We start from the raw sequence: 23,617 nt of genomic DNA, 5'->3' as shown, positions 1-23,617 counted from the left end.
CAGGGTTCACAGAGCAGCCTCTGGATTGGGCTCCTTGCTGCCAACCTGGCACCTCCAACCCAGCCTGTACACAGCAACCCTAGGGCACCTACCCTCCTGAAAACCCTCAATGGCATCACTGCCTGCCTGAAGGATGAAGTTCCTGCCCCCCAGCTAGCCTAGGAGACACACGTGATCTCACTGCACCCACCCTCCCGGGCTCCCCAGGCCCCACCCCGCCCTGCTTCAGCTACACAAGCCCGCTTACTGCTCCCACCTGTACCTGCCTTGGCACAAGCTGTTGCTCCACCTGGCAGGCCCTTCCCACCTCTTCCCAGGAAAATGCACATTAAATGCCATCTCCTCTGGGACTCCTGCTTCGATTGCCCAGGAAGGCAGGAGTTTCCTCCTCTGGGCCCTTTCAAACTGTGTGTACTTTTCCCTTATGGCCCCGTAACACAGTGCTATCCTTTCTTCTTTCGGTATTTGGCTCTCCTGCTAGACTGAGAGCTCCCAGAAGGCAGAGACCAGGCCAAATTACGCTGTCTCTGGCTTCCTCTCAGGGGCTAGCTTAGGGCAGGCGCTCAAACGTTTGAGGGATAAAGGAAAGAAGAAAGGAGAGGGTCACGTCTTTCCTTCCCTGGCACCTCTGTCCTCACGTATCAAATACTGGCCGTGTGCCTACCCTGGGCAGGCTATACTGCCCTCCACTAGTCGGGGTGTCTGGGCTTCTTTATCTGGTTCCAATGGGCCAGAGAGACCCCTTCAGAAGCAGGAGGCCTTGGGGTCCAGCCAAGGGCCTGGGCTGTATGAGTGTCCCTCTGCCAGGCCACTGTGTGTGGAGGGCTTCCACTGACCGACCCCTCCCCTGGGCCTGGGGTTTCACGCAGGTTCAGGCGCTGGATCTGCCACTCCCTGGCTGGGCGATTGTCTCCTGCCCATCCTAGAGGTAGGCTGTTCCCAGTCGGTCACCTGTCCATGCGCACAGAGGTGACCCCAGCTGGGTGACTGGACCAACCACAGCATAAGCCAACCCCAGGAGATTTTGTTCCCCACTTGTATTTTGCAGGCACTCACCACTGTTGTGTAGCAAACCTTGTCAGATGCTCTTAGATGTTCTTCCGATGCTGCCTGGGCTGCCCTGAGAGCCATCCCTCTCGCCCGGTTAGAATCCTGGCTCTGTCTCGAATTTGCCACTTGGCTTTGGTCAAGTACCTCATCTCCTTGAGCCTCGGTTTTCACTTCTGAAAATAGAGGTAATATCCCTTGCCTGCCGGGGTTGGTACTGGCACGAGGCACGGATGAGCCAGGCGAGGTGTGAGTGATGGCCTCAGGGAGACAGAGGCCACAGTGGGGGCTGCAGAAGCGGCAGCATCACACCCCCTGCCCTCCAGGAAACACTCCCACTGCTGCAAGCCTGAGTCAGCCGGGGACATCTTGGCAGAGACGTGGGAGAAAGAGCACAGGACCAGGTGTCAGCCCCTGTGCTGCGCCCTTGCAGCAGTCGCTCCCCAGCTGCGTCTCAACCTCCCCCTGAGAAGGCTGACTGCCGTCCTGACCCCTGGGTCTGTGGCAGGTGGCAGGCTGTGATGAGGCCTCAGCAGCCACCCACTGTCAGGGAGGGCCTTCCCAGGGTGCCCAGCAGCCGGGAGGTGTGCTGGAGAGACACGGAAGCCGAAGGTCTCAGGACTCAGCCAGAAGCTAATAAACGTTATTGGCTTACGGTGAGGGAGGAAGTGAGTGGCTCCGCAACCATCGAGACTGATCTATTGGTTAATTAGGAGGTTTCCACACCACAGACTACCCCAGCTGTGTGCAGGGACAGGTAGGGAGGGGGCCACAGGGTAATCAGGGCTGCTGGAAGGCCAGCTGGGGCCCGAGTGTGGCTCAGCGCCTCCCCGTAGCCAGGAGCACCAAATGGCTGAAAGAATAATGCGAGGGGTTTGGGTCAGGCAGCGGACCTAGGACTTGACGGCCGGGGGGAAGCCCTCAGCACTCGCTGTACCTGAACAGAACTCTCCTAAGGAAGGGGGCTGGGAGCCCCCTGAGGTTTCTAGGGCTTCCAGTTGAGCGTGGGGAGCTGCAGGTTTGGGGAGGAGGGCTGATGGAGGATCAGGAAAAACCAAGAAAAACCTTGGAAACCATGGGATCTGAGGAGAAAAAAAAAAAGGGAAAAACTGTATTCGGTTCTACTGAGTAGAAAAAGTTAAACAGCAGTGGGTTTGAACCCAACCTCTGCCAAACACTGGCTATGTGACAAACCACTCAACCTCTCTGATTCTTGCTGTCTACATCTATAAAGTGGAATTGATTGTATCTGCCTTGCAAAGCTGTTTTGATAATTAGATTGAGAAATGTAGCACCCCATACAGATGGGCGGGCGGATTGCCCTCCTTCCTGTCAGACTGGTCATGGACAGCGTCTTGGGGCTGCCTAGCTAAGGGCCTGCACTTGGCTGCGTTGAACCATTTTCATCGCCCAGGGGTGTCCACTCAGTGGACTGAGTGTCTGTCCCCAGCTCAGCCACTCCTCCTCAGAGGGCTCCTGGCTTTGGCCCCATCCCCCTAGGGGCGTCCTGTCCAGGGGGAAGGGGAATGACAGACAGACGTACACCCGGCAGAGTGGAGGCAGACAAGGTTTATTCCGGTCCTCGGGCAGGAAGGGCCCGGCCAGCCTCTGTGCCGCGGGCCTGTTCCCGACCCGGCTCCCCGCCAGTCGGCAGCTGCCCGCGAGGCCTAGCGTCCCCGAGGCAGCCGGCAGGGCCTGGGGACGCCGGGCGGACGCGACGGAGGGCGCGGCGGGCGCCCGGGGGGCAGCGGGGGCGGCGGCGGCCGCAGGGCCACAGGCGGCGGAGGCGCGCGCGGAAGTGGCGCGAGGCGAGCGCGTAGACCAGTGGGTTGAGGCAGGAGTTGGCGTAGGCGAGGCAGTGCGAAGCCAGGCGACAGGCGTAGGTGGCCGGGCTGAAGGCGAAGCGGCCGTACCAGAAGCAGAGGATGAGCGCGTGGTGCGGGCCCCAGCAGAGGGCGTAGAGCGCGGCCACCGCCAGCATGGCGCGTCCCGCGGCTCTGCGCCGGGCCTCGGCCGCCGCCGCGCCCGCGGGACCCACGGCCGCCCACAGGAAGCGCAGCGTGCGTCCGTAGGCCAGGCTCACCACGGCCACGGGCAGCAGGTAGCCGGCGGCGAAGGTGGCCACGTCGAGGGCGCGGCGGCGCGCGTCCTCCCAGGTGGGCACGCAGAGCTCGAGCGCGCCGTAGCGCACGATGCCGTAGTAGCTGAGGTAGGGCGCCGAGAAGAGCGCCGCCAGCAGCCAGACCAGACCCACGGCGGCGCGGGCGTTGCGCGGCGTGCGCAGCGCCCGGGAGCGCAGCGGGTGCCGTACGGCCAGGTACCTGCGGGCGGGCGCGGTGTCAGCGAGGCGGGCGGGCGGCCGCCTAGACGACCGTGTCTGAACCTCGGGGATGGGCGGGCATCGCGCGCCCGGCCTCGCATGGAGGTTGTGGGGATGAACGGAGTCAGCGCGCAAAGCGCTTAGAGCAGCGCCTGGCACCTAGCGGGGCTGGGTCAGAGGCTCAGAGAGAAGTGACCGGCCCGAGATTGTCAGCTAGAGAGTGAGCCTGGGTTTGACCCCAAGTTTCAGGCCATGAAAGCCAGTCTGACCACAACCTGAGCCAGGTGTGGGCGGTAATAAAATATCTGATGAATTCATTGGTGTGTTCCTTTTGCCATTCATTTCGCTCTTACAGAACATCATGTGCCAGGCCCTGAGCTAACACTTGGGACACAGAGATGTTCTCCGGAAGCTCCCAATGGAGTTGGGGGGAGGGCAGGATGATCCCCTCAAGCATGCCCTGCAGGTGCCCAGGGAGTGGTTGGCGGGGGCCAGGGAGCTGTTCCTTTTCCCCCCTCCTATGTCCCTTTTTGGTCCCCCATTCTCTCCTTTCTAAGGCCAATGAGAATCTGTTCAGGTCTTCCCTCCCCAGCCCAGACCCGGCCAGGTCCCTGACACAGCTCACCTGTCCACCGAGACAGCCGCCAGCGTGAAGCTGCTGGCGTACATGGTGAGGTAGATGAGCAGGTGCACAGCCTTACAAACGAGGGCCCCGAAAAGCCAGGCATCGAGCGTGTAGATGGCGGCCTGGAAAGGCACACAGCACAGGATGAAGCAGAGATCGGCCACTGCCAGGTTGAGGATGAACAGATCCGTAGTGCTGCCCGGCTCCTGCCAGGCGCCCAGGCCGGGCTGCAGCAGCACTGCCAGCACCAGCCCATTGCCCACTGTGCCCAGCAGGAAGATGAGGGCAAAGACCACGGGCACTGCCACAGCCCCCATACTCCCTGGGCTGTCCAGCGAAACGTTCTGGGCATCAGTCATCTCCTCATCAAACAGGCACCTGAGGAAGAGAAGCTGGAGTCCTCAGGCAGGAGCCCCCAACTCTGGTTACTCAACTCAGGGGTCTAGTCCCCCACCCTGGGCCTGGCCACGTCCCATGGGCTGGAAGCTGGTGGGGGATGGGGGTGGGGGTGGGGACAGAGACAAAAGTTACCACTGGGACCCACTGTGCAAGCTCCTGACAGAGTCTCATTGGTGTCTAAGGTGGGTTTCTCAGTTTCCTGGGGAACACCGCCATAGCCCAGGGCACGAAGGGCTGACTAGGTAGTTGATAGACACCTTCAGCCGATGATACAGGGAAAGACACAGGCAAAGTGGGGTGGGGGCAGGGGCAGCTCCAACCCCAGGAGCTGATTTTTCAATGGGCATCTGAAATACAGGGAAGGCTTTTTTTTTTTTTTTGCCACACAACGCGGTATGTGGGGGCGGTATGTGGGATTTTAGTTCCCCGACTAGGGATCGAACCCACGCCCCCCTGCACTGGAAGGGTGGAGTCTTAACCACTGGACCACCAGGGAAGTCCTAAGGAAGACTTTGGGACATAGGTCAAATTCAGCCAAACATGGGTGACGTCCATTTGATAGTCCAGTTTAGTGAGAGCATGACAGTGGCACAGCTGGGAGAACCATATAAGTCACTGCCCCCTTTTTACACATGAGGAAATTGAGGCTCAGAGAGGGGACACGGGAGGCTAATACCACACTCTGAGTGGCAGATCTGAGGCTGTTGCCACCCTGGTACCCTGACTCCAAGGCTGGAGCACTCATCTGAGAGCCTGTAACAGGTAGCGCTTCTGACAATCTGTGCACGCGCGTGTGTGCGCACACGAGCATCTATGCAAGCTGCGCTCACTCTTACCCCTGCCCCACGCATGGCCCATATCGACTGCTACCTGGGGGCTCCCTACGTGCTTGGACCTCTGGGGTGGCTGGACGTATTAAGGGCAAGGGAGCCAGGCAGGGAGGAGGAAGGAAAGGTGATATCTGTGTCTCCCACCCCAGCATGCAGCAGGTCCCCGCAAAGCCCAGGATGGGCGACACCTACCTCAACCCTGGGCACTGGGCTCCTGCTTGATCCTGGGCGAACCGGCCAGGCTGAAGCTGCCTCCTGGCTCAGTGGCCACCCCTTGGTGCCTACCTGCAGGTACAGGTCTGCCTCCCAAGGCTCCCTCCTCTCCTTGGCCTTCCTCTGCTGAGCTGGACTTGGGCACTTCCTCCTCATTCCCTGATTTCCCCCGGATGGCACGCTCTTCTGTCCGGCTCTCCTCTGCCTCTCTGCGTTGCTTCTGCCTCTTTCTGCAGCGAGTAACCCATTGATCTCGCTCTCTGAGATTCTCGCTTTGTAGTTAACCCCTCTGTGCCCAGGGCCCAGTCCATTCCTGGCCCTCTCACCTCCTGTGGTCCTGCTTCCCCATCGTCTCTGCTCCCTGCTCCAAGAAGGGCTCCAACCGAAGCTCAGAAAGGACCCCTAGTCTTTTTTTTTTTTTGGCCGCGCTGTGTGGCATGTGGGATCTTAGTTCCCCGACCACCCCCTGCACTGGAAGCGCGGGGTCTTAATCACTGGACCATCAGGGAAGTCCCGGGACTCCTAGTCTTGAGTGGCGTGTCCTATGCTAGGAATCCAGGAGCCCCTTTGCTGCAGACTTCAGATAGAACTACTCTTCCTGGCGCCTGAGAATCCTGAGACCCACCAGTTTCCCTAAGATTGTTCTAGGGGTTCAGTCTGCCCGAAGCCTGCAGGGTTTATGTGTCTGTCCAAAGAGTCTGGCTTTAGCCTGAGGGGAATGGGGAACTAGAGGAGGTTCTAGAGCAGGGACAGGACCTGCGCATTTATTGTGTAATTAGTTTATTACGGCCTGGGGTTAAAAGGATGAATAGAAGGGGAGCGATTTAATGAGTGAGCCATTAGGAGCCTCTTGTCCAGGCAACAGCCGAAGAGGTTACTAGGTCTCGGTGAATGGCTGTATCATTCAGTCATGGGGTTCTGGTCTGGACCTCTTGGAGGAGTGGGCCACATGGCCACATGCTTCCAGAGGGTAGGAGGCCAGCACCCGGGGTGTGAGGTGCATTAGATTCAGCAACAAGGTGGTTGTTGAAAACTAGACAAGTGTAGTGGGGCCAGGATGCTGTCTGTAATGAATTAAGGGAGAGGAGAGCTGGTAGGCACTGTGTGGTGTCTTTCTAGAAGCTGGGAGGGTGGGGCGAATGTCAAGAAGTCTGTGAAAGGGGAGAGAAAACAGTCTGAGGGGACGCTGATGAAGGCAGGACTTGTAACCAAGGCCTGAGGAACCGGGAAGAGACTCTTCAGAACTGGCTTCCCACGGGCCCTGGGATTTTCACCAGTGCTCAGGCACCTCTAAAGCCTCATGTCACCCATCCCAGATGCAGCGCATCCCCCAATTTCTGGAAGCAGAGACTCACTGAATTGAAGATATTAGGGATCATACCTAGATTCTCCAAACCTGAATTCAGAGCTATCAAAATTGAATTAAGGAATTAGAATCGTAGAATCGTGTGATCTCTGAAGAGCAGAATTGTAGGATCCAGACTTGGTGTGGTGGGATTTAAGAATTTAGGGGTCCACAACCACCCTGTATGAAAGTAATGCACTGTTAGATTCCCAGAAGCCTGGACTCACGAATGTGGCAGGCCTGGACCCTGAAAGCCCCGAGGTCCCCGACACACCGTCCTCCCTCCGCTTGGGAGCCCCCAGCCCACCATGTCCCTCCTTGTTGGAGGCTAAGCTCTGGATGGGCAGGGGCGGTACTAGGGCAGAGCTCCCAGCAGCAGCAAGGCTGAGCTGCTGATATGATAGCAGAGGAGGAGGGAGGATGGTGGCAACCAGAGAGACCACCTGTGGGGAAGGCAGGAAGGGCGCCTCGCTGTGGCCCGAGTCCCAGCGGGCCCCAGGCACCCGTCTTCCCTTGCTCCAACTGCTGCTCCTGGTGACTGTGGCCTTGAACCCCGCACCCAACGTAGAGGACAGGTGATGGGCCTTGGGAGTGGTCCCCAGAGACCCAGGCTCTGCAGGGTGTGTAAGTGCAGCTTGTCCGCGACTGGTCCTCGGCCCTATAGCCTGTCTTGGCCTCTGGCGATGACCAGTACGTGCCCAAGCCCAAGCATGTGTGCCCAGAGCTGCCACTGCACCTGCTGGCACCTCCTATGAGCCCTCTGGATGGTGGCGGAGGGGCTGTGCCGCGGTGGACCTGGGCCCGCACAGCTCCACACGCTGCGCCGAAAGCTGTCTGATGACGCGGTGCTCTACCGCGACCAGCTGGCCCACGGTGTCGAGGCACTGCCACCGCCGCCCCACAATGTCAGCGGCGGCGCCTGGGAACTACAGGCCGCAACGGTGCTCGCTGTGCGCCACTGGCTGATGGACCTCACCTAGGTCCACCTTATCTCAGCCTCACCTACTGCGATTTGTCACCCCGTGGCTGCTCATGGCCACCCACTATGACCTGCCACCTTGAGCAGACCATGCACGTCAAGCTGCTGGCTTGGCCAGGGGCTGGCACCAGGCTGTGTGTACTTGCTGCTGTAGGAGTGCACCTAGTGCCAGATGCCCTACCCGTGTCTGTGCCCCTGATGTGGCCACAGCAGCCCCCTCCCCTGGGGCTGCAGCCCCTAGCACCCCGAACTCCTGGACCCCAGCCTCAAGCTCCTCGGGATCACAGGTTAGGATTCTCAGAATCCCAGCATTAAGATCCTAATGGATTGGGCCAGAGCTCACCCAGACTGTCCATCCCTAGACACCCAGGCTGAAGGGGGGGCTGGGGATGCGGGGCGCCAGAAACATGGTCCCATCGTTAATGAAGAAGGGCCTTTTCATCCTCCCTGCCCTATCGCCAGCAAACTACGAGCTTCCCAAGCCCACAACATGCTGAGGCTGGAGGCGCGGTGACTCAGAACCCATCCTTTACCCCCACCAGGTGCCCGTAAGGCTGAGGTGGGGAGGGCAATGGAGAGAGAAGCACCACGGGTTGCGACTGCGGGAAGGGGACAGTCATCTTCAGCAGGGAAGCAGTGAGCCATTGTCGGGGGCAAGGCAGGGTGGGGCCTTGCCTGCGGGGCTGTAGCAACAGCTGAGTCCGAGGCCAGAAGTCTGGAGGGGCGGGGCGATAGCAGAGCCTGAGCTCGCTACGCCCCCTGGCGGCTGATCTTCAGACCAGCAGGCCTCGGGAATACGGAAATGGAAAGGCCCCGATACCAATATAACAGCCACTCTTGGTACAGCGGGGGAAACTGAGGCACACACGGGGGAGGAGCCTGCCTAAGGCCACAGAGGCAGGAATAAAGTGGGCTAGAACACAGAGTTCCAGACCATCGGGGGCCTCACCAATAGTGACAATCTTTCCTCTGGGGCTGAATCTTCTGCTTCTCCCAAACATGGGTTTGGGTGCCCAGCCCCTTCTTATCTGGGCAGCTGTAGGCCATCCTTTGGATGTGCAGCAGAGGACGAGGTGTCCACCAAGGCTGCAGAGTAGGCGGGTGGGTGGCGCGGGAAGGGGCCTGCAGGGCTGGGGCTCAGCTGCCCTCTACAGCGAGAAAGAATCCAACGGAGCCAAACAGTGGCTCCAGCCTCTATTACCCGAGCTGCCTGGGTCCCATCTTAATCTGGGGGAGGCGGTGAGCCCTCAGATCTATTACAGTCCTCAGGAGCTGGCCCTCAGAGCCCCAGCTCCTGCCGATTCTTCGACCAGCGCAGGACTGGGGCTGCTCCGAGAGAATAAAGCAGACCAACACGTCACAGCCAATTTCCACACTGTTACTTCACACTCACAGCCACAAGCACAGGCCTCACCCCAGCCTGGCCCCAGGACTGACAGAGTTCAGAGCCTCTGGCCTGGGCTGGTCAAAGGCCCCCCTCTCTGTCACTGTGGACGGAGGGGGACCTTGGCTCTGCTTGTCACTACCCAGGACTCAAGGCAGTGCCCCGTGCAGCCGCCCCACCTCCACGAAGGCCTCCACGCAGCGGTCAATGTCCTCCTCGCTGTGCACCGCTGAGATCTGGACCCGGATCCGGGCCTTGCCCTTGGGGACCACGGGGTAGCTAAACCCGATGACAAAGATGCCTGGGAGGGTAGAGAGAGTCAACCTGGGGCTCACCAGAGCCAGACAGGCTTTTGGGGCATGATATACAGCTCCTCCTTTTCTGAGGACCACAGAGGAGAAGGGAGCTGCCCAAGATCTCAGACATGGGACTGCCTCATGGCCTAGGGTTTTCAAGCTGGGACAGACAGCTGGTCTAAGAGGGGTAGTAGAGCAGGGGGAAGGGGGGTATTCACAGTCTAGGGGGTTCCCTCCTTTTCTTTTAGGACCCACAGCCACTCCTCATGCCCCGGCCCCCTTTACCTCTCTTCAGCATGTCATCCGCCATGCAAGAGGCCAGCCGAGCATCACCCAGCATCACAGGGCAGATGGGGTGATTGGCTCCCGAGATGGTGAAGCCAGCAGCCTCCATCTTACTGCGGAATCTGTGGGCACAAATTGGGTGTCACAGGGAGCTGGGGGGCTGTGGAGCAATCACACCCTCTCCTGATGGGCATGTGACCCAAGGTTTGTGGCCAAGTCTGCAGGAGGGACCAACAAAGACAGAGATGCAGACCCAGAGAGGCAGATGGGGAGCATTTGCAGAGAAATGTGCCAGGAAATGGAAGGAAGAGCCAGAGAGAAGAGGGAGGTGGGCAAGCAGGCAGCCCTTGGCCTAGAGAGCCGAGTCCCAGTGCAACCCGCTGGGGAAGTGGGGTGGGCAGAGGCAGAACCCGTAGGCAGGGAGCTAGGGCCTGCGCAGGCATGCAGGGCAGGCCCTCACCAGCTTCCTCGCCCCCGCTGGCCCCACCCTGCCCGAGACCGCACCGCTGGGTCTTGGCCGCCATAGACTGGATGACAGCGTTGCTCTCCATGAGCAGGTCCAGGGCCTTGGAGGCACAGCCGACGACAGCAGGTGGCAGACTGTTGGAGAAGAGGTAGGGCCGGGCACGCTGCCGTAGCAGGGACACCAGGGACCCAGGCCCTGTAGTGTAGCCCCCTGAGAACAAGGACAGAGGTGGGGATGGAGGGGGGCAGTCAGAGGCCAGGAACCAGAGCTTACCCCATGCCCCTCCTGAGAGGACAGTCCCCGCTGTTTCCTTCCCTGCAGCCCCAGGTCTCCCCCCCCCCACCTTCCCTCTTCCAGGGCCCTGCATGTAGATGAGGGGAGCCCAGTGGCACAAGCCTGCAGGTACCTGATGCTCCGCCCAGCGCCTTCCCCAGCGTGGAGTTGATGATGGTGACCTGGTCCATCACGCCCAGCAGCTCATCTGTGCCCCTGCAAGGGAAGCTGCCACTGGTACCACTGGCCACCTGAGTGCCCAGGATCACGGATTGGGCTTGGGGGCTGGCCTCCCGGCTTCCCACCCGCCCTGGAGTCCAACCCAAGGCCTCAGGTGCCGTGTGCTCTCACCGTCCTGTGGCCCCCAGGAAGCCAGTGGCGTGGCATTCGTCCACAAAGACCAAGGCACCATATTGAGAGGCAAGGCAACAGATCTCCTGCAGGGGTGCGATGTCGCCATCCATGGAAAAGGCCCCATCGGTGGCCACCAGGCGCAGCCGATGCTTCTGCAGGGAAGATACAGAAGGTGGCCGGTATCATGAGTTGGGCCAAACCACTCACTCTCTGTGCTGCTCGGGGCTCTAAAGGCTCAGCTCGCCCAGTGCCCAGCACAGAGGTGAGCACGTAAGCACCACCATGTTGAAGCTGGTACCTCCTCTGCTTCACTGGGGCCTCTCTGAGCTTTACCCACCTCTTCCAGGGCAGTCTGGAGCCACACTCAGCACTGGGCAGGAAGAATGTTCGCAGCCTCCTCTCCCAGAGGGCAGGATGGGGTGTGGCCAGTTCTGCCCATAAGCTCATCCCACCCTTATGCCTAGCAGGGGACTGCCATGCATAGGGTGCTTACTAAAACTCAAGGCAGTATTGTGCAACGGAATAAAGCTTTGGGTCTGAGAATTTGGGTCCAAATCTTGGTTGTTTCGAACTTTCAGGCTGTTTGTCTGTGAGTGAGGGGTTGGCCTCTGTAAGCCTCGCTTCCTTCACCGGGGGGCGGGGGTGGGGGTGGGGGTAGTGCTGGGTGCAGCAGTAAGACTGAGGAGAAGCCCAGTCCTGGCCCCTAGAACCGCTAGGCCTTGCCCCACCTGGGCCTCCTGCAGCTTGGCCTCCAGATCGGCCATATCCAGGTGGCGGTAGCGGTACTTGTGGGCCTTGCACAGACGGATACCATCGATGATGGAGGCATGGTTCAGCTCATCCGACAGGACTGCATCCTCCGGGGTCAGCAGAGCCTGGCAGAAGGCAGTTAGGAGTAGAGCCATCACCCAACCACCCTGGGTCTCTCCCTCCCTTATGACTCCCCCTTAATCAATATTTCACTGCCAACCAGGGCATTCTCCTGGGCAGGGAGGCCAGGAGCCCTCTGCTTCTATCTTGGTCCCCAGAGCGCCAGGACTGGGCTGAATCAGGGCCTTTGCTCTAGCCAAAGGAGATGAGAACATGTTTGGTGAATGTGTGGCCCCTAACACCCTCAGCCTTCCAGCTGAAGTAGGTTATCCTCCAAATGCCCTGGAAGCTGGCCTCCTTGTAAGCCCCAGGATTCCTCCTGGAGACCTACTGGCCCAACCTTGGCCTCCATAAGAAATAGACACTGGAGCCTCTCGGCGTGGTACTGGGCATCCAGCCAAGTTCTCTGGACTGCACACTCCCAAGCCTTCCACAGCCTCGCAGGTCTCACCAACTCCCACCCGTGGCCTCACACACCTCAAAGAGGCCGGCGTTGGCATCAAAACAGCTGGGATAGAGGATGGCGTCCTCCCGCTGGTGGAAGCGGGCTATCTTTGCTTCTAGATCCTTGTGGATGCTCTGAAGTAAGTGAGTGAAACAGGTGTTAACGCCTTCTGGGCCACTTGGGACAAGTCCTGGGGACAGAGGCTCACAGGGCCACAAACAGATCCTCCTACTTTTTGCACCACAAGGTTCACCCAGAGCCAACAGGAGTCTGGCACATGGTTCCCACTGAGGAATTAGGGGCCCACTAGGCGCCCTTCTTCCTGGTTGGGTCTTCATTTTATAATGGGGGTTTGATGGTAGAATTACGGGTGCTAATGGCAAAGGAAGATGTGTCTCCCCGATATCAAACTGAGTGCCTTTGTTGCTTAATGGCAAAAAAGAGGATTACATAAGTAACTCTAGGTTCATTTGGGCCTCCATTTCTTAGATTTGAAAGCTGTCCAGTCTAAAGTGCCCTGGATGGGAGTCAAGAGTTCCATTCATTTCACCTTCACCTTTCTGAAAGGACAAGTAATAATAATCACAAGAACTCAGAAGCACTGACTCTTGAGCTAGGCCATCTGGGTTCAAATCCCACCACAACAGGCTGTGTGGCCCTGGGCAAGTCACTTAATTTCTCTGGGACTCAGTGTCCTCACCTCTATAACAGGAGCAAAAACAGCACTTATCACGTAGGATTATTATACGCATTAATGAGTTAATATTTGTAATGTCCTTAAAATAGCACCTGACTCATAGCAAGCACTGGAAGTTTCATGTTTATAAAAGTTCATTTTGTAACATTTACAAAATAAAATTAATAACCAACATTTACTGAGCACTACTATGTGCCAGGCACTGTTCTAAGCATTTTTACATGTATTAACTCTTTAATTTGGGATAATTTTGTTAAGTAAAATTATCCCCACTTTACCAATGAAGGCATTGAGGCACAGAGAAGTTAAGACACTTGCCCACAGTACCAGAACCAATAAATGGTGCTGGGAACTGAGATCAGGCAGAATAGCTCCGGAAACCTTAATCTCAATCCCTGCCTTCTCTTCTTCCTTTCCCAAGGAGGAACAGGTGTAAGGAGCTCTGTTTTGCAGGTGGGGAAATGGATGTTCAGAGAGGGAAAGTTTCTTGCCCAAGGCTTCAGAGCAAAACAGAAGCCTGAACCCAGCCTTTCTAGTGGACAGCTCTAGTGGGATGAGCTGAGCTGCCTAAACTAGCCCTGCTAACGGCAGAAGCAGACATCTGGAGTCAGCGCCCAACGCTGGGGACCACCCCCCTTCCTCCCCCGCCCATCCCCGGCCTGGGCAACACCTACTGTGTACCTGGGTGCCACAGATGAAGCGGACAGAGCTAAGGCCAGCTCCAAACTCCTCCAGGGCCCGCAGACCTGCCTGGATGACCTCGGGGTGGCTGCTCAGGCCCAAGTAGTTGTTGGCACAGAAGTTAAGGATTCCTGAGGTGGAGGACGGGGGAACGGACACAGCAGCTCAGGGCCAAGAAGGGCCTGCAAAGGTGTCAGTACTAGGCCCTGGGGACTCAGAGAGGACATGAACCTGGATTCACCCTTGAGGAGGCAACAACTACACAGTATAGTCTGTTCTGGGGCAGAGGCCAGGATGGGGAGCTGGGAGCCCCTCGGAAGCACCAAATCCAACAGCTACAGGAGAGGGAGGGTTAGAAAATGACTCTCAGGGCTACACCTTGAAAGATGAGAAGTTTAAACTCTGGCTTTGGATCACATTCACCCAGAGGAACCAGCCCTTCCTCACTGGCTTCTTCTGTCCCTGAAGACCACCAACAACCCCTCATCTGGGCCTTGGTTTCCTCGTGGGTAAAAGACGAGGGCTGCGTCAGATGCCTGCCTCGGTCCCCAAACTCTACACAGTTGACTTTGCTGCCTGGTACAGAACTGCATGCCCAGCAGGGTTGCCTCTGAGACCTTGACCCTTGAATTATAAAGCCCAAAGTGAACACAGGTGACCCGGGGAGGAAACTAAGGCTTCAAGAGGGCAAGGTTTACTCAGCTTGGGAGAGGCAAAAACATGATGAGAACCTAGGTCTGCTAATTTTCCATTTTTTGCCCTGCTCCAAGCTTCCCTGGGGAAAGGTAGAGAATTCCTAGGGCCTCTGTTTTTCAAATGAGCACAACAGCCCCAAGGATTCCATGCCTACTTCCTTGGCAGAAGGCAGTTTGGGGGGGCACTGTCTGTAACCAGCACCCACCTGGGGTCTGGCACAGACAAGATGGGCAGTGACCACTGATGAGACAGAAACCAGGGAGGCCTGGTGGGCCAATTCATGGTGTGACTTCTGCAACAGCCCTTGAGCCCCTTGCTCCCTGTGATTTTGGCCAGGAGGTTGGTCTCTATGGCCATTTAGCTGACCTTCCAGCTCCAATATACCAGAAGGTCTAGGCCAAAGCCCAGCTCTGCCTGCAGCTAGCTGGGGGCTTTTAGGCAAGCCACTTCACATCTCTGAGCGTCAGCTTCTTCGTCTGTAAACGGGATTAGTCATTCCCACGTTCTGACGTTTGCAGGAGTCCACGTGAAGCAATTAGTAGAAGCCTGAACAAAGCAGCAGCTCCAGAAATGCGTGATTTCTTGTTGCCACCTTCCTACCACCCTTCTTTGAGCGGTACGGTGGGAGCCAGCTCTCTGTTTCTCACGTTTTCATAGGGTTGGATCGATCCAGCCCTGCCCTCTAAGCCAGAAAGGTGCTCAAAGGGCAAATTACCTGCCTCCGTGGAAACTGGTCTAACCAGGTTAGAGTTAACTGTGGGAAGCGGCAAGTCGGTCTGACAGACGGGAAAGGGTCCAGCGGCTACGAGTGCGCTCCCGCCCGCCCACTGCCTCCAGGACCTCGCATTTCAGCGAAAGCCTCAGAACGGCCCTCGAACACCCGGCCAGGTCTGAGGATTCCCAGGAGGGGGAGTTACCTCCGGAGATGCCGTCCACGTGGATGCGCGGCCCCTGACGGGACGTGATGACCCGCTCGCTCTTCCAGGTGCCAGCTCCGCGGATGCCTTCCAGTTCCTCCTCCAGGATGCCACGCAGCTGAGCCAGCGCTGACTGCGCGCGGTGGCCGCAGGGTGCCCCGGAGAGCGCAGCGCGGAAGACGCGGCCAGCCCACATCATGCCCACCTCGTCTGCCCGCTCCCGGCCTTGCGCACTGCGGCCGCGGCCTGATCACGTGGCGGGGGCCGGGCTCCGGCAGCCAATAGGAGTGAGAGGGGCTCAGCTACGGGGCAGGGGAGGCGGAGCCCGGGATAGGCGGGCGGGGCCTGGCGGGATCTGCAGTGGACTAAAGTGAATTGATTTGTAAGTTGAGGCTGGAGCTGTCCGTGTGGGGGGAGGGGAGGCGACGGGGGTTGGAAGGCAAGTCAGGGCCGGGCCCAGCAGACCCCCACCCCATTCCCATGCCCAGCCTCCACACCCACCTCTCGGAAGGTTAGGGGATGCCCTCTGGACGCCGGAAGCAGACACCTAGAAGCAGGCTGAGGCATATTCCGTGCGCTCCGGCCCTAGCGTTTCCCGGGTTTTGTTGAGCTCTTGGAACCCTCCCCGGTTCTCAGGTGCAAACGCCCCCCGATTTCCCCCACTGCTCGCCAATCCAATTGCTCCGCATTTTCCTCCAGTCTTAGAAGTATGGAAAAACACATCGCTCAGGTTTTTCTTTTTCAATTTTATTTTAAAGTGTGAAAATTACAAAGACAGCAAATTCTTCCAGGCACAAATAACACTTGTTTACAAACAAAAAGGAGGCGGGTGGGGGGGGGGACGCGCAATTGCACGTTTTTCTGTTTTATTAAAAACAAGGGAAAGACGACTGTACAGGTTTTTTCTCCCAGCTCCCGGGTGTGAAACGTAAGTACTAGCCCTAGATATGTATATATACATATACACACACATCACACAGACCTAGCTCTCTACAACTACTTAGCAATTCAAACTCGACTGCAGTATGTCTTACTGTCCACTCCCCTCCCTCCCCTCCTCCCCCATCTACAACTACTTATAAAAGACTCAGAAGTAAAGAGGTCGGGAGGTTTTTAAGTGGTGGGCGGCAGGGCTGGAGCCCCACCAGACTGCTAAGCAAAGCCACCTCTTGTACAGGAGGAACCAAAAATCAGGGGAAAAGCAAAAAGGTCCTCCTAGGATACAATCCAATTGTGTGGAAAAACCCAAGTTTCAACAGGGCACACTGAGGCACTTGGCTGAATGCCTCTCCACCCTTCCCCCAAAGTTTCCACTCCTGTTTAACAGGAGACTTTCGGAAGCCAAAGACCACCCCCCACCCCCACCCCCCACTTCCAGTGGCTAGTTTCCAGCTGACTGAGAGAAGCCACAGTTTCTCAGACCAGCTGTCACTTCAACCCCCTCCGCGTCTCTAGGACAATACGGAGGCCACTGGGGCAGACTTAACAGAAGTGACAAGGAAACTGGATTTGGACGCCCCACTGCTCACCACTGGGAGGTGGAAGCCAGCCTAGAGAGGGTATTTTTTCCACCTCCCTCCTCTGCCGTCCAGCTGCTGCCACCCCTCTCCTCCGCGCCTAGGTTCTGAAACTCTCACAAGCAGTGCTCAACTTAAAGAACACTCGATGGCCTCATAGGTATTCCTACAAACCTTACAATTCCTGGGCTCGCTGTCATCTAGCCTCAAGAAGCTGCCTTGCCCATTCTCCCCCTCCCCACGACTTCGACCTTCAGAGTGAACCAGCCATCTAACTAAACAAAACACAGAAACCCACCCAAATCCCCAAACCCATAAGCATATTAGTAACAAATCAACAAAACAAAATATAAGTACATTCTCATCATTACAGAGATGAGATTTGTTGTTGCTGTCCTGGCATGATTGGTTAAGGAAAAATGAATTATTCCCTAATTTCTGAGGAATACAAACTGTCTCTTTATAAAGTCAGAAGGAAAGGGGGCAAAGGGTTGCCAATGAGGATCAAGAGAGAAGAAAGGAGAAAAGTATTTACAGAAAATAGGAGACAGGCAGGAGTGTCCACAAGGAGAGCCTCGTTGTCACTTCTTCTTGCCGGCCCTCTTGGCACTGGACTTGGCTTTAGGCTTCACTGGTTTGGCCTTCTTAGGCTTGGATGCCTTGACTGGCTTGGCTTTGACAGTCTTGGGTTTTTTGGTTTTCTTGGGCGTGGCAGCCGGCTTCTTCTTGGCCTTCTTGACTGGGGTGGCTTTGGGCTTCTTACTTGGGGCTTTAGAGGCAGCCTTCTTGGGCTTGGCGGCCTTCTTTGGCGTGGCCACCTTCTTGACTTCCTTCTTCGTCTTCTTGAAGGCCACTGACCTCTTGGGCTCGTCGCTCTTGGCCAGCCGGAAAGACCCCGAGGCACCCACGCCTTTGGTCTGTTTGAGGACCCCAGTGGTGACCAAGCGCTTGATGGACAACTTGATCTGGGAGTCGGCGTTCTCACCCACCTTGTAGTGGCTCTTGATGTACTTCTGGATGGACTGGCGCGAAGAGCCAGCACGGTTCTTCTCCGCCTGGATGGCAGCCACGATCATGTCTGAATACTTGGGGTGGTCTGTGGACTTCTTGGAGGCCCTGGCCCTCTTGGGCTTGGCCGCAGGGGTGGATGTGGAGTTCTCGGTCATGGTGGCCTGCCTGATCCTGCTGTTGAAGAAGGCACCTTCCAAAGGGCCAGCCCTCGTCGGAAGCCCAGGAAAGCCTGATTCGGGATCTGCTGTGGTGCCTCTGGCTCCCAAGCCAGTCCGAGGCCGTCTCTCGGGGACCTTGCTCGGGTCGCGGGGGGGACTCGCTGGGCCGAGTCTGCGTGGCCCAGCCTCGCCGGTCTGTCGGTCGGTCTCGGCGCCCGGGTCTGCCTCCGCCTCCGCCTCCTCTGCCTCCCTTTTCCCAGCTCCGCGTCTGGCGCTCGGGCGGCGCATCCGGGTATTTAGCGGCGGCGGGCGGACCGCGGTGAGGACAGGGCTGCTGGCTGCCTGCTCCCGGCCCGGAATGGCGCCGCGCCGCCGCCATCTGTGTTTCTTCCGCTGAGCAAATCCGACCTTTCCCCCTGGCCCGGGCCTTCCCGCTCCCCGCCGCCGCCCGGGGACGCTGCCTGGCTCTCTGGGCTCCCCCACCGGGCGTCCCGCCGGCCCGGCCACCGCCCCCCCGCGCCCGCCACGCGCCCCAAACGGCGCCAAGGACCGCTGGCGCGCCGGCACATTTCCCCTTTGCCGGGGGCTGGCTCTGCGGGGCGTGGGAGCCCCGGTGCGGGAAACCCCCCGTAGCAAAGCTACCCCATGGGGCTACCGGGGACCCCGCTCCCGGCCCGCGGCGGGACCCCCCAGCCCGGCGGAGCGGCCCGAAAGCGGCCCCAACTAACACACGCGGCCCCGAGCCGGGCGACTCCCAGCCGGGCCGAGCCGGGACAGGGGGGAGGGGTCCCTCCCCCGGGGTCCGGTCACCTCTCGGGGGTCATCCCGCCACCGGGCCCCCCGCACCTCTACCCTCTCTCTGTCCATGGGGCCCCTAAGCAAACTTTCCTTGGAAGAGTTGGAAGGGCACTTTCAAACTTTGTCCCTTCCCCCTCCTCTGTCTTCGCTCCCCCAGCGCGCCCCCTGACCTCTACGTCGAGGTTCTCTCCTGAGACCGAACCCCGAATGCTGCCCGGGTCCCCTGAGGGAATGAGGAGGGGTCTCCGAGCCGCCTCTTCTCCTCAAAGACCCCCACATCCTCCACATGTCCTAACTGAGAATTCATTTATAGTCCTCTCTCAGCCTAGGAGTTTTGGGGTGTCGGGGACAGAGCTCGCTGCCCCTACCCCTAGGGCCCAGCCTGGGGATCCAGTCCCCCTCCCAAGGCTCCCTGAAGGCAGTGAGGGGGGCGGTCCACAATGAAGGAGCTGCCCCGCAGGCTCTAACCAAAGACTGTCTTGGGGGCCCCTGGGATGAGGAGAGGCCCTGAGAGCTTTGGGAGCTTGGGAAAATGGGGCTCTAGCGGGGAGGTCGAGGAGGGGGTCGCGCTGCTTGAGTCCTGACTAATCCTCGGAACGTGTGAGTTGTTCAGGGAGCCGTGGCCCGGACCACCGCCATTTTGCTGGGAAGATGCGATGTCTTTGTTAAAATGTATACATCTTTTCCCGTGCTGCTTGGCAGGTATAGATGAGGAAAGCAAGGGGCGCCACCATCTGTAGGGAACCTTGGGGGCTCAGAGGGGCTTTAGCGGTCTAGAGGCCAGCAGATGGGACCCCAGAGTTCCTGGGACCCCTTGTCTGCAACAGACGTCCTACTCACGTGCAAGGTCCCGCAGGGTCCCGCTTGGCAGGGGCCCTGGGTTGAGGTTCTAGGATGCTCGCTCTCTCAGCCTCCTCCCACAACAACCCGCTTTTATTCCCTAAGCAAAGAGGCGGCCACTCTTCACTTAAACAATACGCTGGTAGTGGGGGTTTATAGCTGGTCAAAATTATGAAGGCGGCTCTCCTGTACGGTCCCGGAGCTGTTTGCAGACACCAGCTATTGAGGAAGAGGGAGGGGAAGGGTTGGACGGTTTAGATGGGGGGGCTGGTCGTAACTGGGAGATGTTGGGGGAAGGGCTCCTACTGGACTTGGGAGTCTCTGAGGCCAGGGAAATTAATGGGTCCCCCACACACACACACACAGCAAGGGATGGATTAATCCAAATAATTGGGAAAGGGGAGGGGGAGTCCTGAGACTCGGTATCGGTATGGGATGCCTTCTCCCGGGCTTATCTTGGTGTCGCAGGCGGGGAAGAGAAGCCAGGAAGGGCCAGGTTAGTTTAAAAGGTCAACCTTCTTATTTGGATGTTGTCAATTACCCCGAAGTTTCCTGATTTGAAAACACAACATTCTGGTGGGTTTGTTTTGGTTATTTTCAAAGACAATTCTTCTGGTTCCCACTAAGATCTAGATGGGAAAATAGGCATCCACATAGTCAGCCCCAGGTCCGAGATGTCGTTCCACCCTGTGCTCCCAGAGACATGTCATCCCCGCATCCCAGGTCCCTGGGTGTCTAAAAATAAGGACTGAACGAGTCCAGTGGCACCATGATGAAATAATTTTATTTCATCCGTTTCCTGATCCTTTGCGCTTCCTGCCTGGGGAGGCAGGTAACGCGATCACTCCCCCCATCACCCTCATCTACTGTGGAGGCCACGGGACTAGGAAGGACGGATGGGGGGGCGCACTGCGAGGCTCAGCTCCTGGCGCCCGCAGGCCTTCACTTCGTTTTGTAGCTCTCACATCCCGAGTCCCCGCCCATCCCAGCAACCTGTAAATTCTCTCCCAGAACTGAAGCCAGAAATGGAGGGAGGGGTCGCCTCGGGGTCTCGGGGGCTTTTACCGCCCGTGGACAGCTCTTCTCCCTGCTGGCGATGAGATTCACCGCCCCTCCCCCCGTTCGGGAGAACTGGAGGGGAAGGGGGTGTTGGGAGGGGTTCCCCGGGAGTTGGGCATAGAGTCCGAGGCCGAGGTGGGCACGAAGAGGACCGGCTGCTTCCAGATTGGCTTGGCCTCACCTCGCCTCGCTGACACTGCAGAGCTCGAGGGGCTTCTTGACTTCGGCCCGGCCCGCCTACCCTCGCAGGACGGTCTCGGGTCCCCACCCAGCTTAGAGCCGTTTACCGGCCGGCAGACGGCAGAACTCCCTCCGCCCCATTTAACGCGAGCCCTTTAAAAATTCGGGAGCCGCAGAGCTGCGGGCAATTCCTCCTGGGAAATGTAGTCTCCCGATGGCGAGCCCCGCACTGAGACCCTCCTGGGACCCTCTCGAGCCTCAGAACGCCGGGCCGCCCCAGGCGTAGGGAGGGGGTCAGACATCGCCTGTTCATTCACTTAGGGAGGGGCCCAGGCCTCTCTGCTGTTTTTTCACTTGTCAAAAGAGCCCTCAGTGTTTTCACCTATCAGAAAGGGGCTCTACCTACATCTGGGGTTGGTGTGAGGGTGAAATGAAATCCTGTATGGAAAAGCGTAAATCGTACTAGAATGCCAGGGGTCCTGTTTTTACTAATATGCATGTGTGAATGTGCCAGCATTTACTGAGCACATTCAAGGGATATATAACATCTCCATTTTTCAGAGAGGATGTCTACGATGGCTAAATGACTTGTCCAAGGTGGGTCAACCTGGAGGAAGGAGGGTGACAGGTGACAGACTCCCCAGCCAATGACTTTCCCACTGCAGACATGCATTCATTCTGGTCTTTGGAACTCTAAGGTGTTCACTTGATATGTGCCAGGCACTGGGATAGGCACTGGGATAGGGCTGTGAACAAGAGACAAGAGATCTCTGCCCTTGTAGAGCTGACATTCTAGTGGAGAAGATAGATAAGCAATAGACTAAATAAAAGTCCAGGGACTTCCCTGGTGGCTCAGTGGTTAGGAATCCACCTGCCAATGCAGGGGACACGGGTTCGAGCCCTGGTCCGGGATGACCCCACATGCCGCGGAGCAACTAAGCCTGTGCGCCACAACTACTGAGCCTGCGCTATAGAGCCCGCAAGCCACAACTACTGAGCCCACGTGCTGCAACTACTGAAGCCCGCACACCTAGAGCCCGTGTTCTGCAACAAGAGAAGCCACCGCCATGAGAAGCCTGCGCACCGCAACGAAGAGCAGCCCCCGCTCACCGCAACTAGAGAAAGCCCGCGCGCAGCAACGAAGACCCAGAGCAGCCAAAAGTAAATAAATTTATTTAAAAAAATAGTTAATCATAGTCAACTCTGGCTACTGTGTGGAAAAGAAGCTGCAGAGGGCAAAGACAGAAGAGGGTTGGGAGGCTGTTGCAGTAATCCAGGTGAGCGATCATGGTAGTTTGGCCCAGATGGCAGCAGTGGAGGGGATGGGAAGTGGTCAGGTCCCAGGAGGACCCCACAGATTTGGGCCTGAACAAGCAAAGATGGAGCTCTCATTAACTGAGACAGGGAAGACTGAGGGTTTGAGAGTTCTGGCCGGGTTAGGTTTGAGATGCCTCCCAGGTGTGTGAGTGGAGATGCTGAGAAGTCAGGTACATGGAAGAATCCTGAGTCTGGAGTTCAAGGAGAGAGATCGTCTACCTCCCTCTTCCTCCACTTAAGGACCCTCTACTTTGGCTGAGTGCCAGATGTGAACAGAACAGACCCAGCTTGGTCTCACGGGGCTCAGAGTCCACTGGGGAGACAGCATTGATATCATTACAAATTGTGATTATGCCAAGCGTAGATAAGGATGAGAATTGGGGCCTGGGAAGGGGGTCACAGGCGGGCTTATGTACATCAAGTGCCAGGGGAGGCTGTGTGGCTGGATGGAGACAGGATGAGGAGTGTGGAGGGAGCTGCCATTAGACCGAAGAGCCGGCTGCATCACGTGTGGGTTTAAGCCGCGGCAAGGGGTGTAAGTCTTGTTCTGAGTGCACTCAGAAGCCACTACAGAATTTTAAGCTTAAAATTTTGTCTCTTAAAATAATTAACCCAGTTATTTTAAAATAAAAATTTAAATTATGACATACATCATCCATGCAAGAGATTATGCAATGTAATACAATTCTAAAACCAATATGGAGACAACTGTTTCCCTTGCTCAAGTTAACATGAGAATCACCATCAGTCCCTCAGAAGCCCCCTGTGTCCCCCTCCCTAACCATACCTCCGTGACCTCTATCCTGGAATTCTGTAAAACAATTCTCTCCTTTTCTTATAGTTTTTCTATGTGAACTTAACCCCATACACTACTGTATAGCTTACTTTTGCCTGGTTTTGGACTGTATACAAATAGAAGCATATCATGGGTATTCTTTTCTGTGACTTGCTTCTTTCACTCTGTATTTTTGAGAGTCGTCATGTTGGTGCAAGCGGCTGTTGCTCAGTGATCAGAGCACATACTGGTTTTGTAGGACCTAACATTTATACAGTTTTTGAAGTCCTTTTTTTTTTTTTTTCGGTACGCGGGCCTCTCACTGTTGTGGCCTCTCCCGTTGCGGAGCACAGGCTCCGGACGCACAGGCTCAGGGGCCATGGCTCATGGGTCCAGCCGCTCCGCGGCATGTGGGATCTTCCCGGACCGGGGCACGAACCCGTGTCCCCTGCATCGGCAGGCGGACTCTCAACCACTGCGCCACCAGGGAAGCCCTGAAGTCCTTTTTTTAAAAAATGCAATAATAGGGAATTTCTCGGCAGTCCAATGGTTAGGACTCCCTACCTTCACTGCTGAGGGCCCGGGTCAGGGAACTAAGACCCCACAAACCACATGGGTGTGGCCAATAAATAAAAATACAGTAATAGAATATTAGGTAAAAAGTGAGTTTATATTTAGAATGAGAAAAGAACTCACAACAACTCATATTTTTTTTAAAAAATAAAAGCTAATAAACACCACAAAGATCATGAAATCCAGAAATATACTTTTACTAATGAACTGTCTGACCCATATTGCTAGGATCCCTCTCAGGGCCTTGGGCAAGGCAGAGACCCTAAG

The 23,617-nt window shown here is 57.2% G+C and overlaps 3 protein-coding genes across 4 annotated transcripts; all 3 read right to left on the bottom strand.

The window, feature by feature from the left end:
- Window positions 1-2,594: 2,594 nt before the first annotated feature.
- On the bottom strand, window positions 2,595-8,960 carry GALR3 (galanin receptor 3). Of its 2 annotated transcripts, none has more exons than XM_029206326.1 (3): window positions 4,537-8,960; window positions 3,993-4,370; window positions 2,595-3,368 (listed from the first exon to the last, which is right to left on the bottom strand). In XM_029206326.1, the coding sequence occupies exons 1-3, from the start codon at window positions 4,560-4,562 to the stop codon at window positions 2,618-2,620; spliced, it is 1,155 nt and encodes a 384-aa protein (XP_029062159.1). In that variant the 5' UTR covers window positions 4,563-8,960; the 3' UTR covers window positions 2,595-2,617. The 2 variants fall into 2 exon arrangements, with proteins under 2 accessions (XP_029062159.1, XP_029062160.1); XM_029206327.1 differs by lacking the exon at window positions 4,537-8,960 and adding an exon at window positions 4,524-4,530.
- A 155-nt stretch (window positions 8,961-9,115) lies between these two features.
- On the bottom strand, window positions 9,116-15,371 carry GCAT (glycine C-acetyltransferase). Its single transcript, XM_029206324.1, has 9 exons — window positions 15,123-15,371; window positions 13,510-13,640; window positions 12,164-12,265; window positions 11,545-11,691; window positions 10,814-10,968; window positions 10,596-10,678; window positions 10,228-10,399; window positions 9,724-9,845; window positions 9,116-9,443 (listed from the first exon to the last, which is right to left on the bottom strand). Exons 1-9 carry the CDS (start codon window positions 15,319-15,321, stop codon window positions 9,292-9,294), a joined length of 1,263 nt encoding a protein of 420 aa, XP_029062157.1. The 5' UTR covers window positions 15,322-15,371; the 3' UTR covers window positions 9,116-9,291.
- Window positions 15,372-15,853: 482 nt separating this feature from the next.
- On the bottom strand, window positions 15,854-18,076 carry LOC114886033 (histone H1.0). Its single transcript, XM_029206533.1, has one exon. It carries the CDS (start codon window positions 17,803-17,805, stop codon window positions 17,221-17,223), a length of 585 nt encoding a protein of 194 aa, XP_029062366.1. The 5' UTR covers window positions 17,806-18,076; the 3' UTR covers window positions 15,854-17,220.
- Between the last annotated feature and the right edge of the window lie 5,541 nt (window positions 18,077-23,617).

Source organism: Monodon monoceros, unplaced genomic scaffold, assembly GCF_005190385.1.
Source record: "Monodon monoceros isolate NGI ecotype Baffin Bay Population unplaced genomic scaffold, NGI_Narwhal_1 Super_Scaffold_6, whole genome shotgun sequence".
In the NCBI taxonomy this organism is placed as follows: domain Eukaryota; kingdom Metazoa; phylum Chordata; class Mammalia; order Artiodactyla; family Monodontidae; genus Monodon; species Monodon monoceros.
The sequence above is the reverse complement of the archived record's forward strand: the minus strand, read 5'-3'. Positions and strand labels throughout refer to the sequence as shown.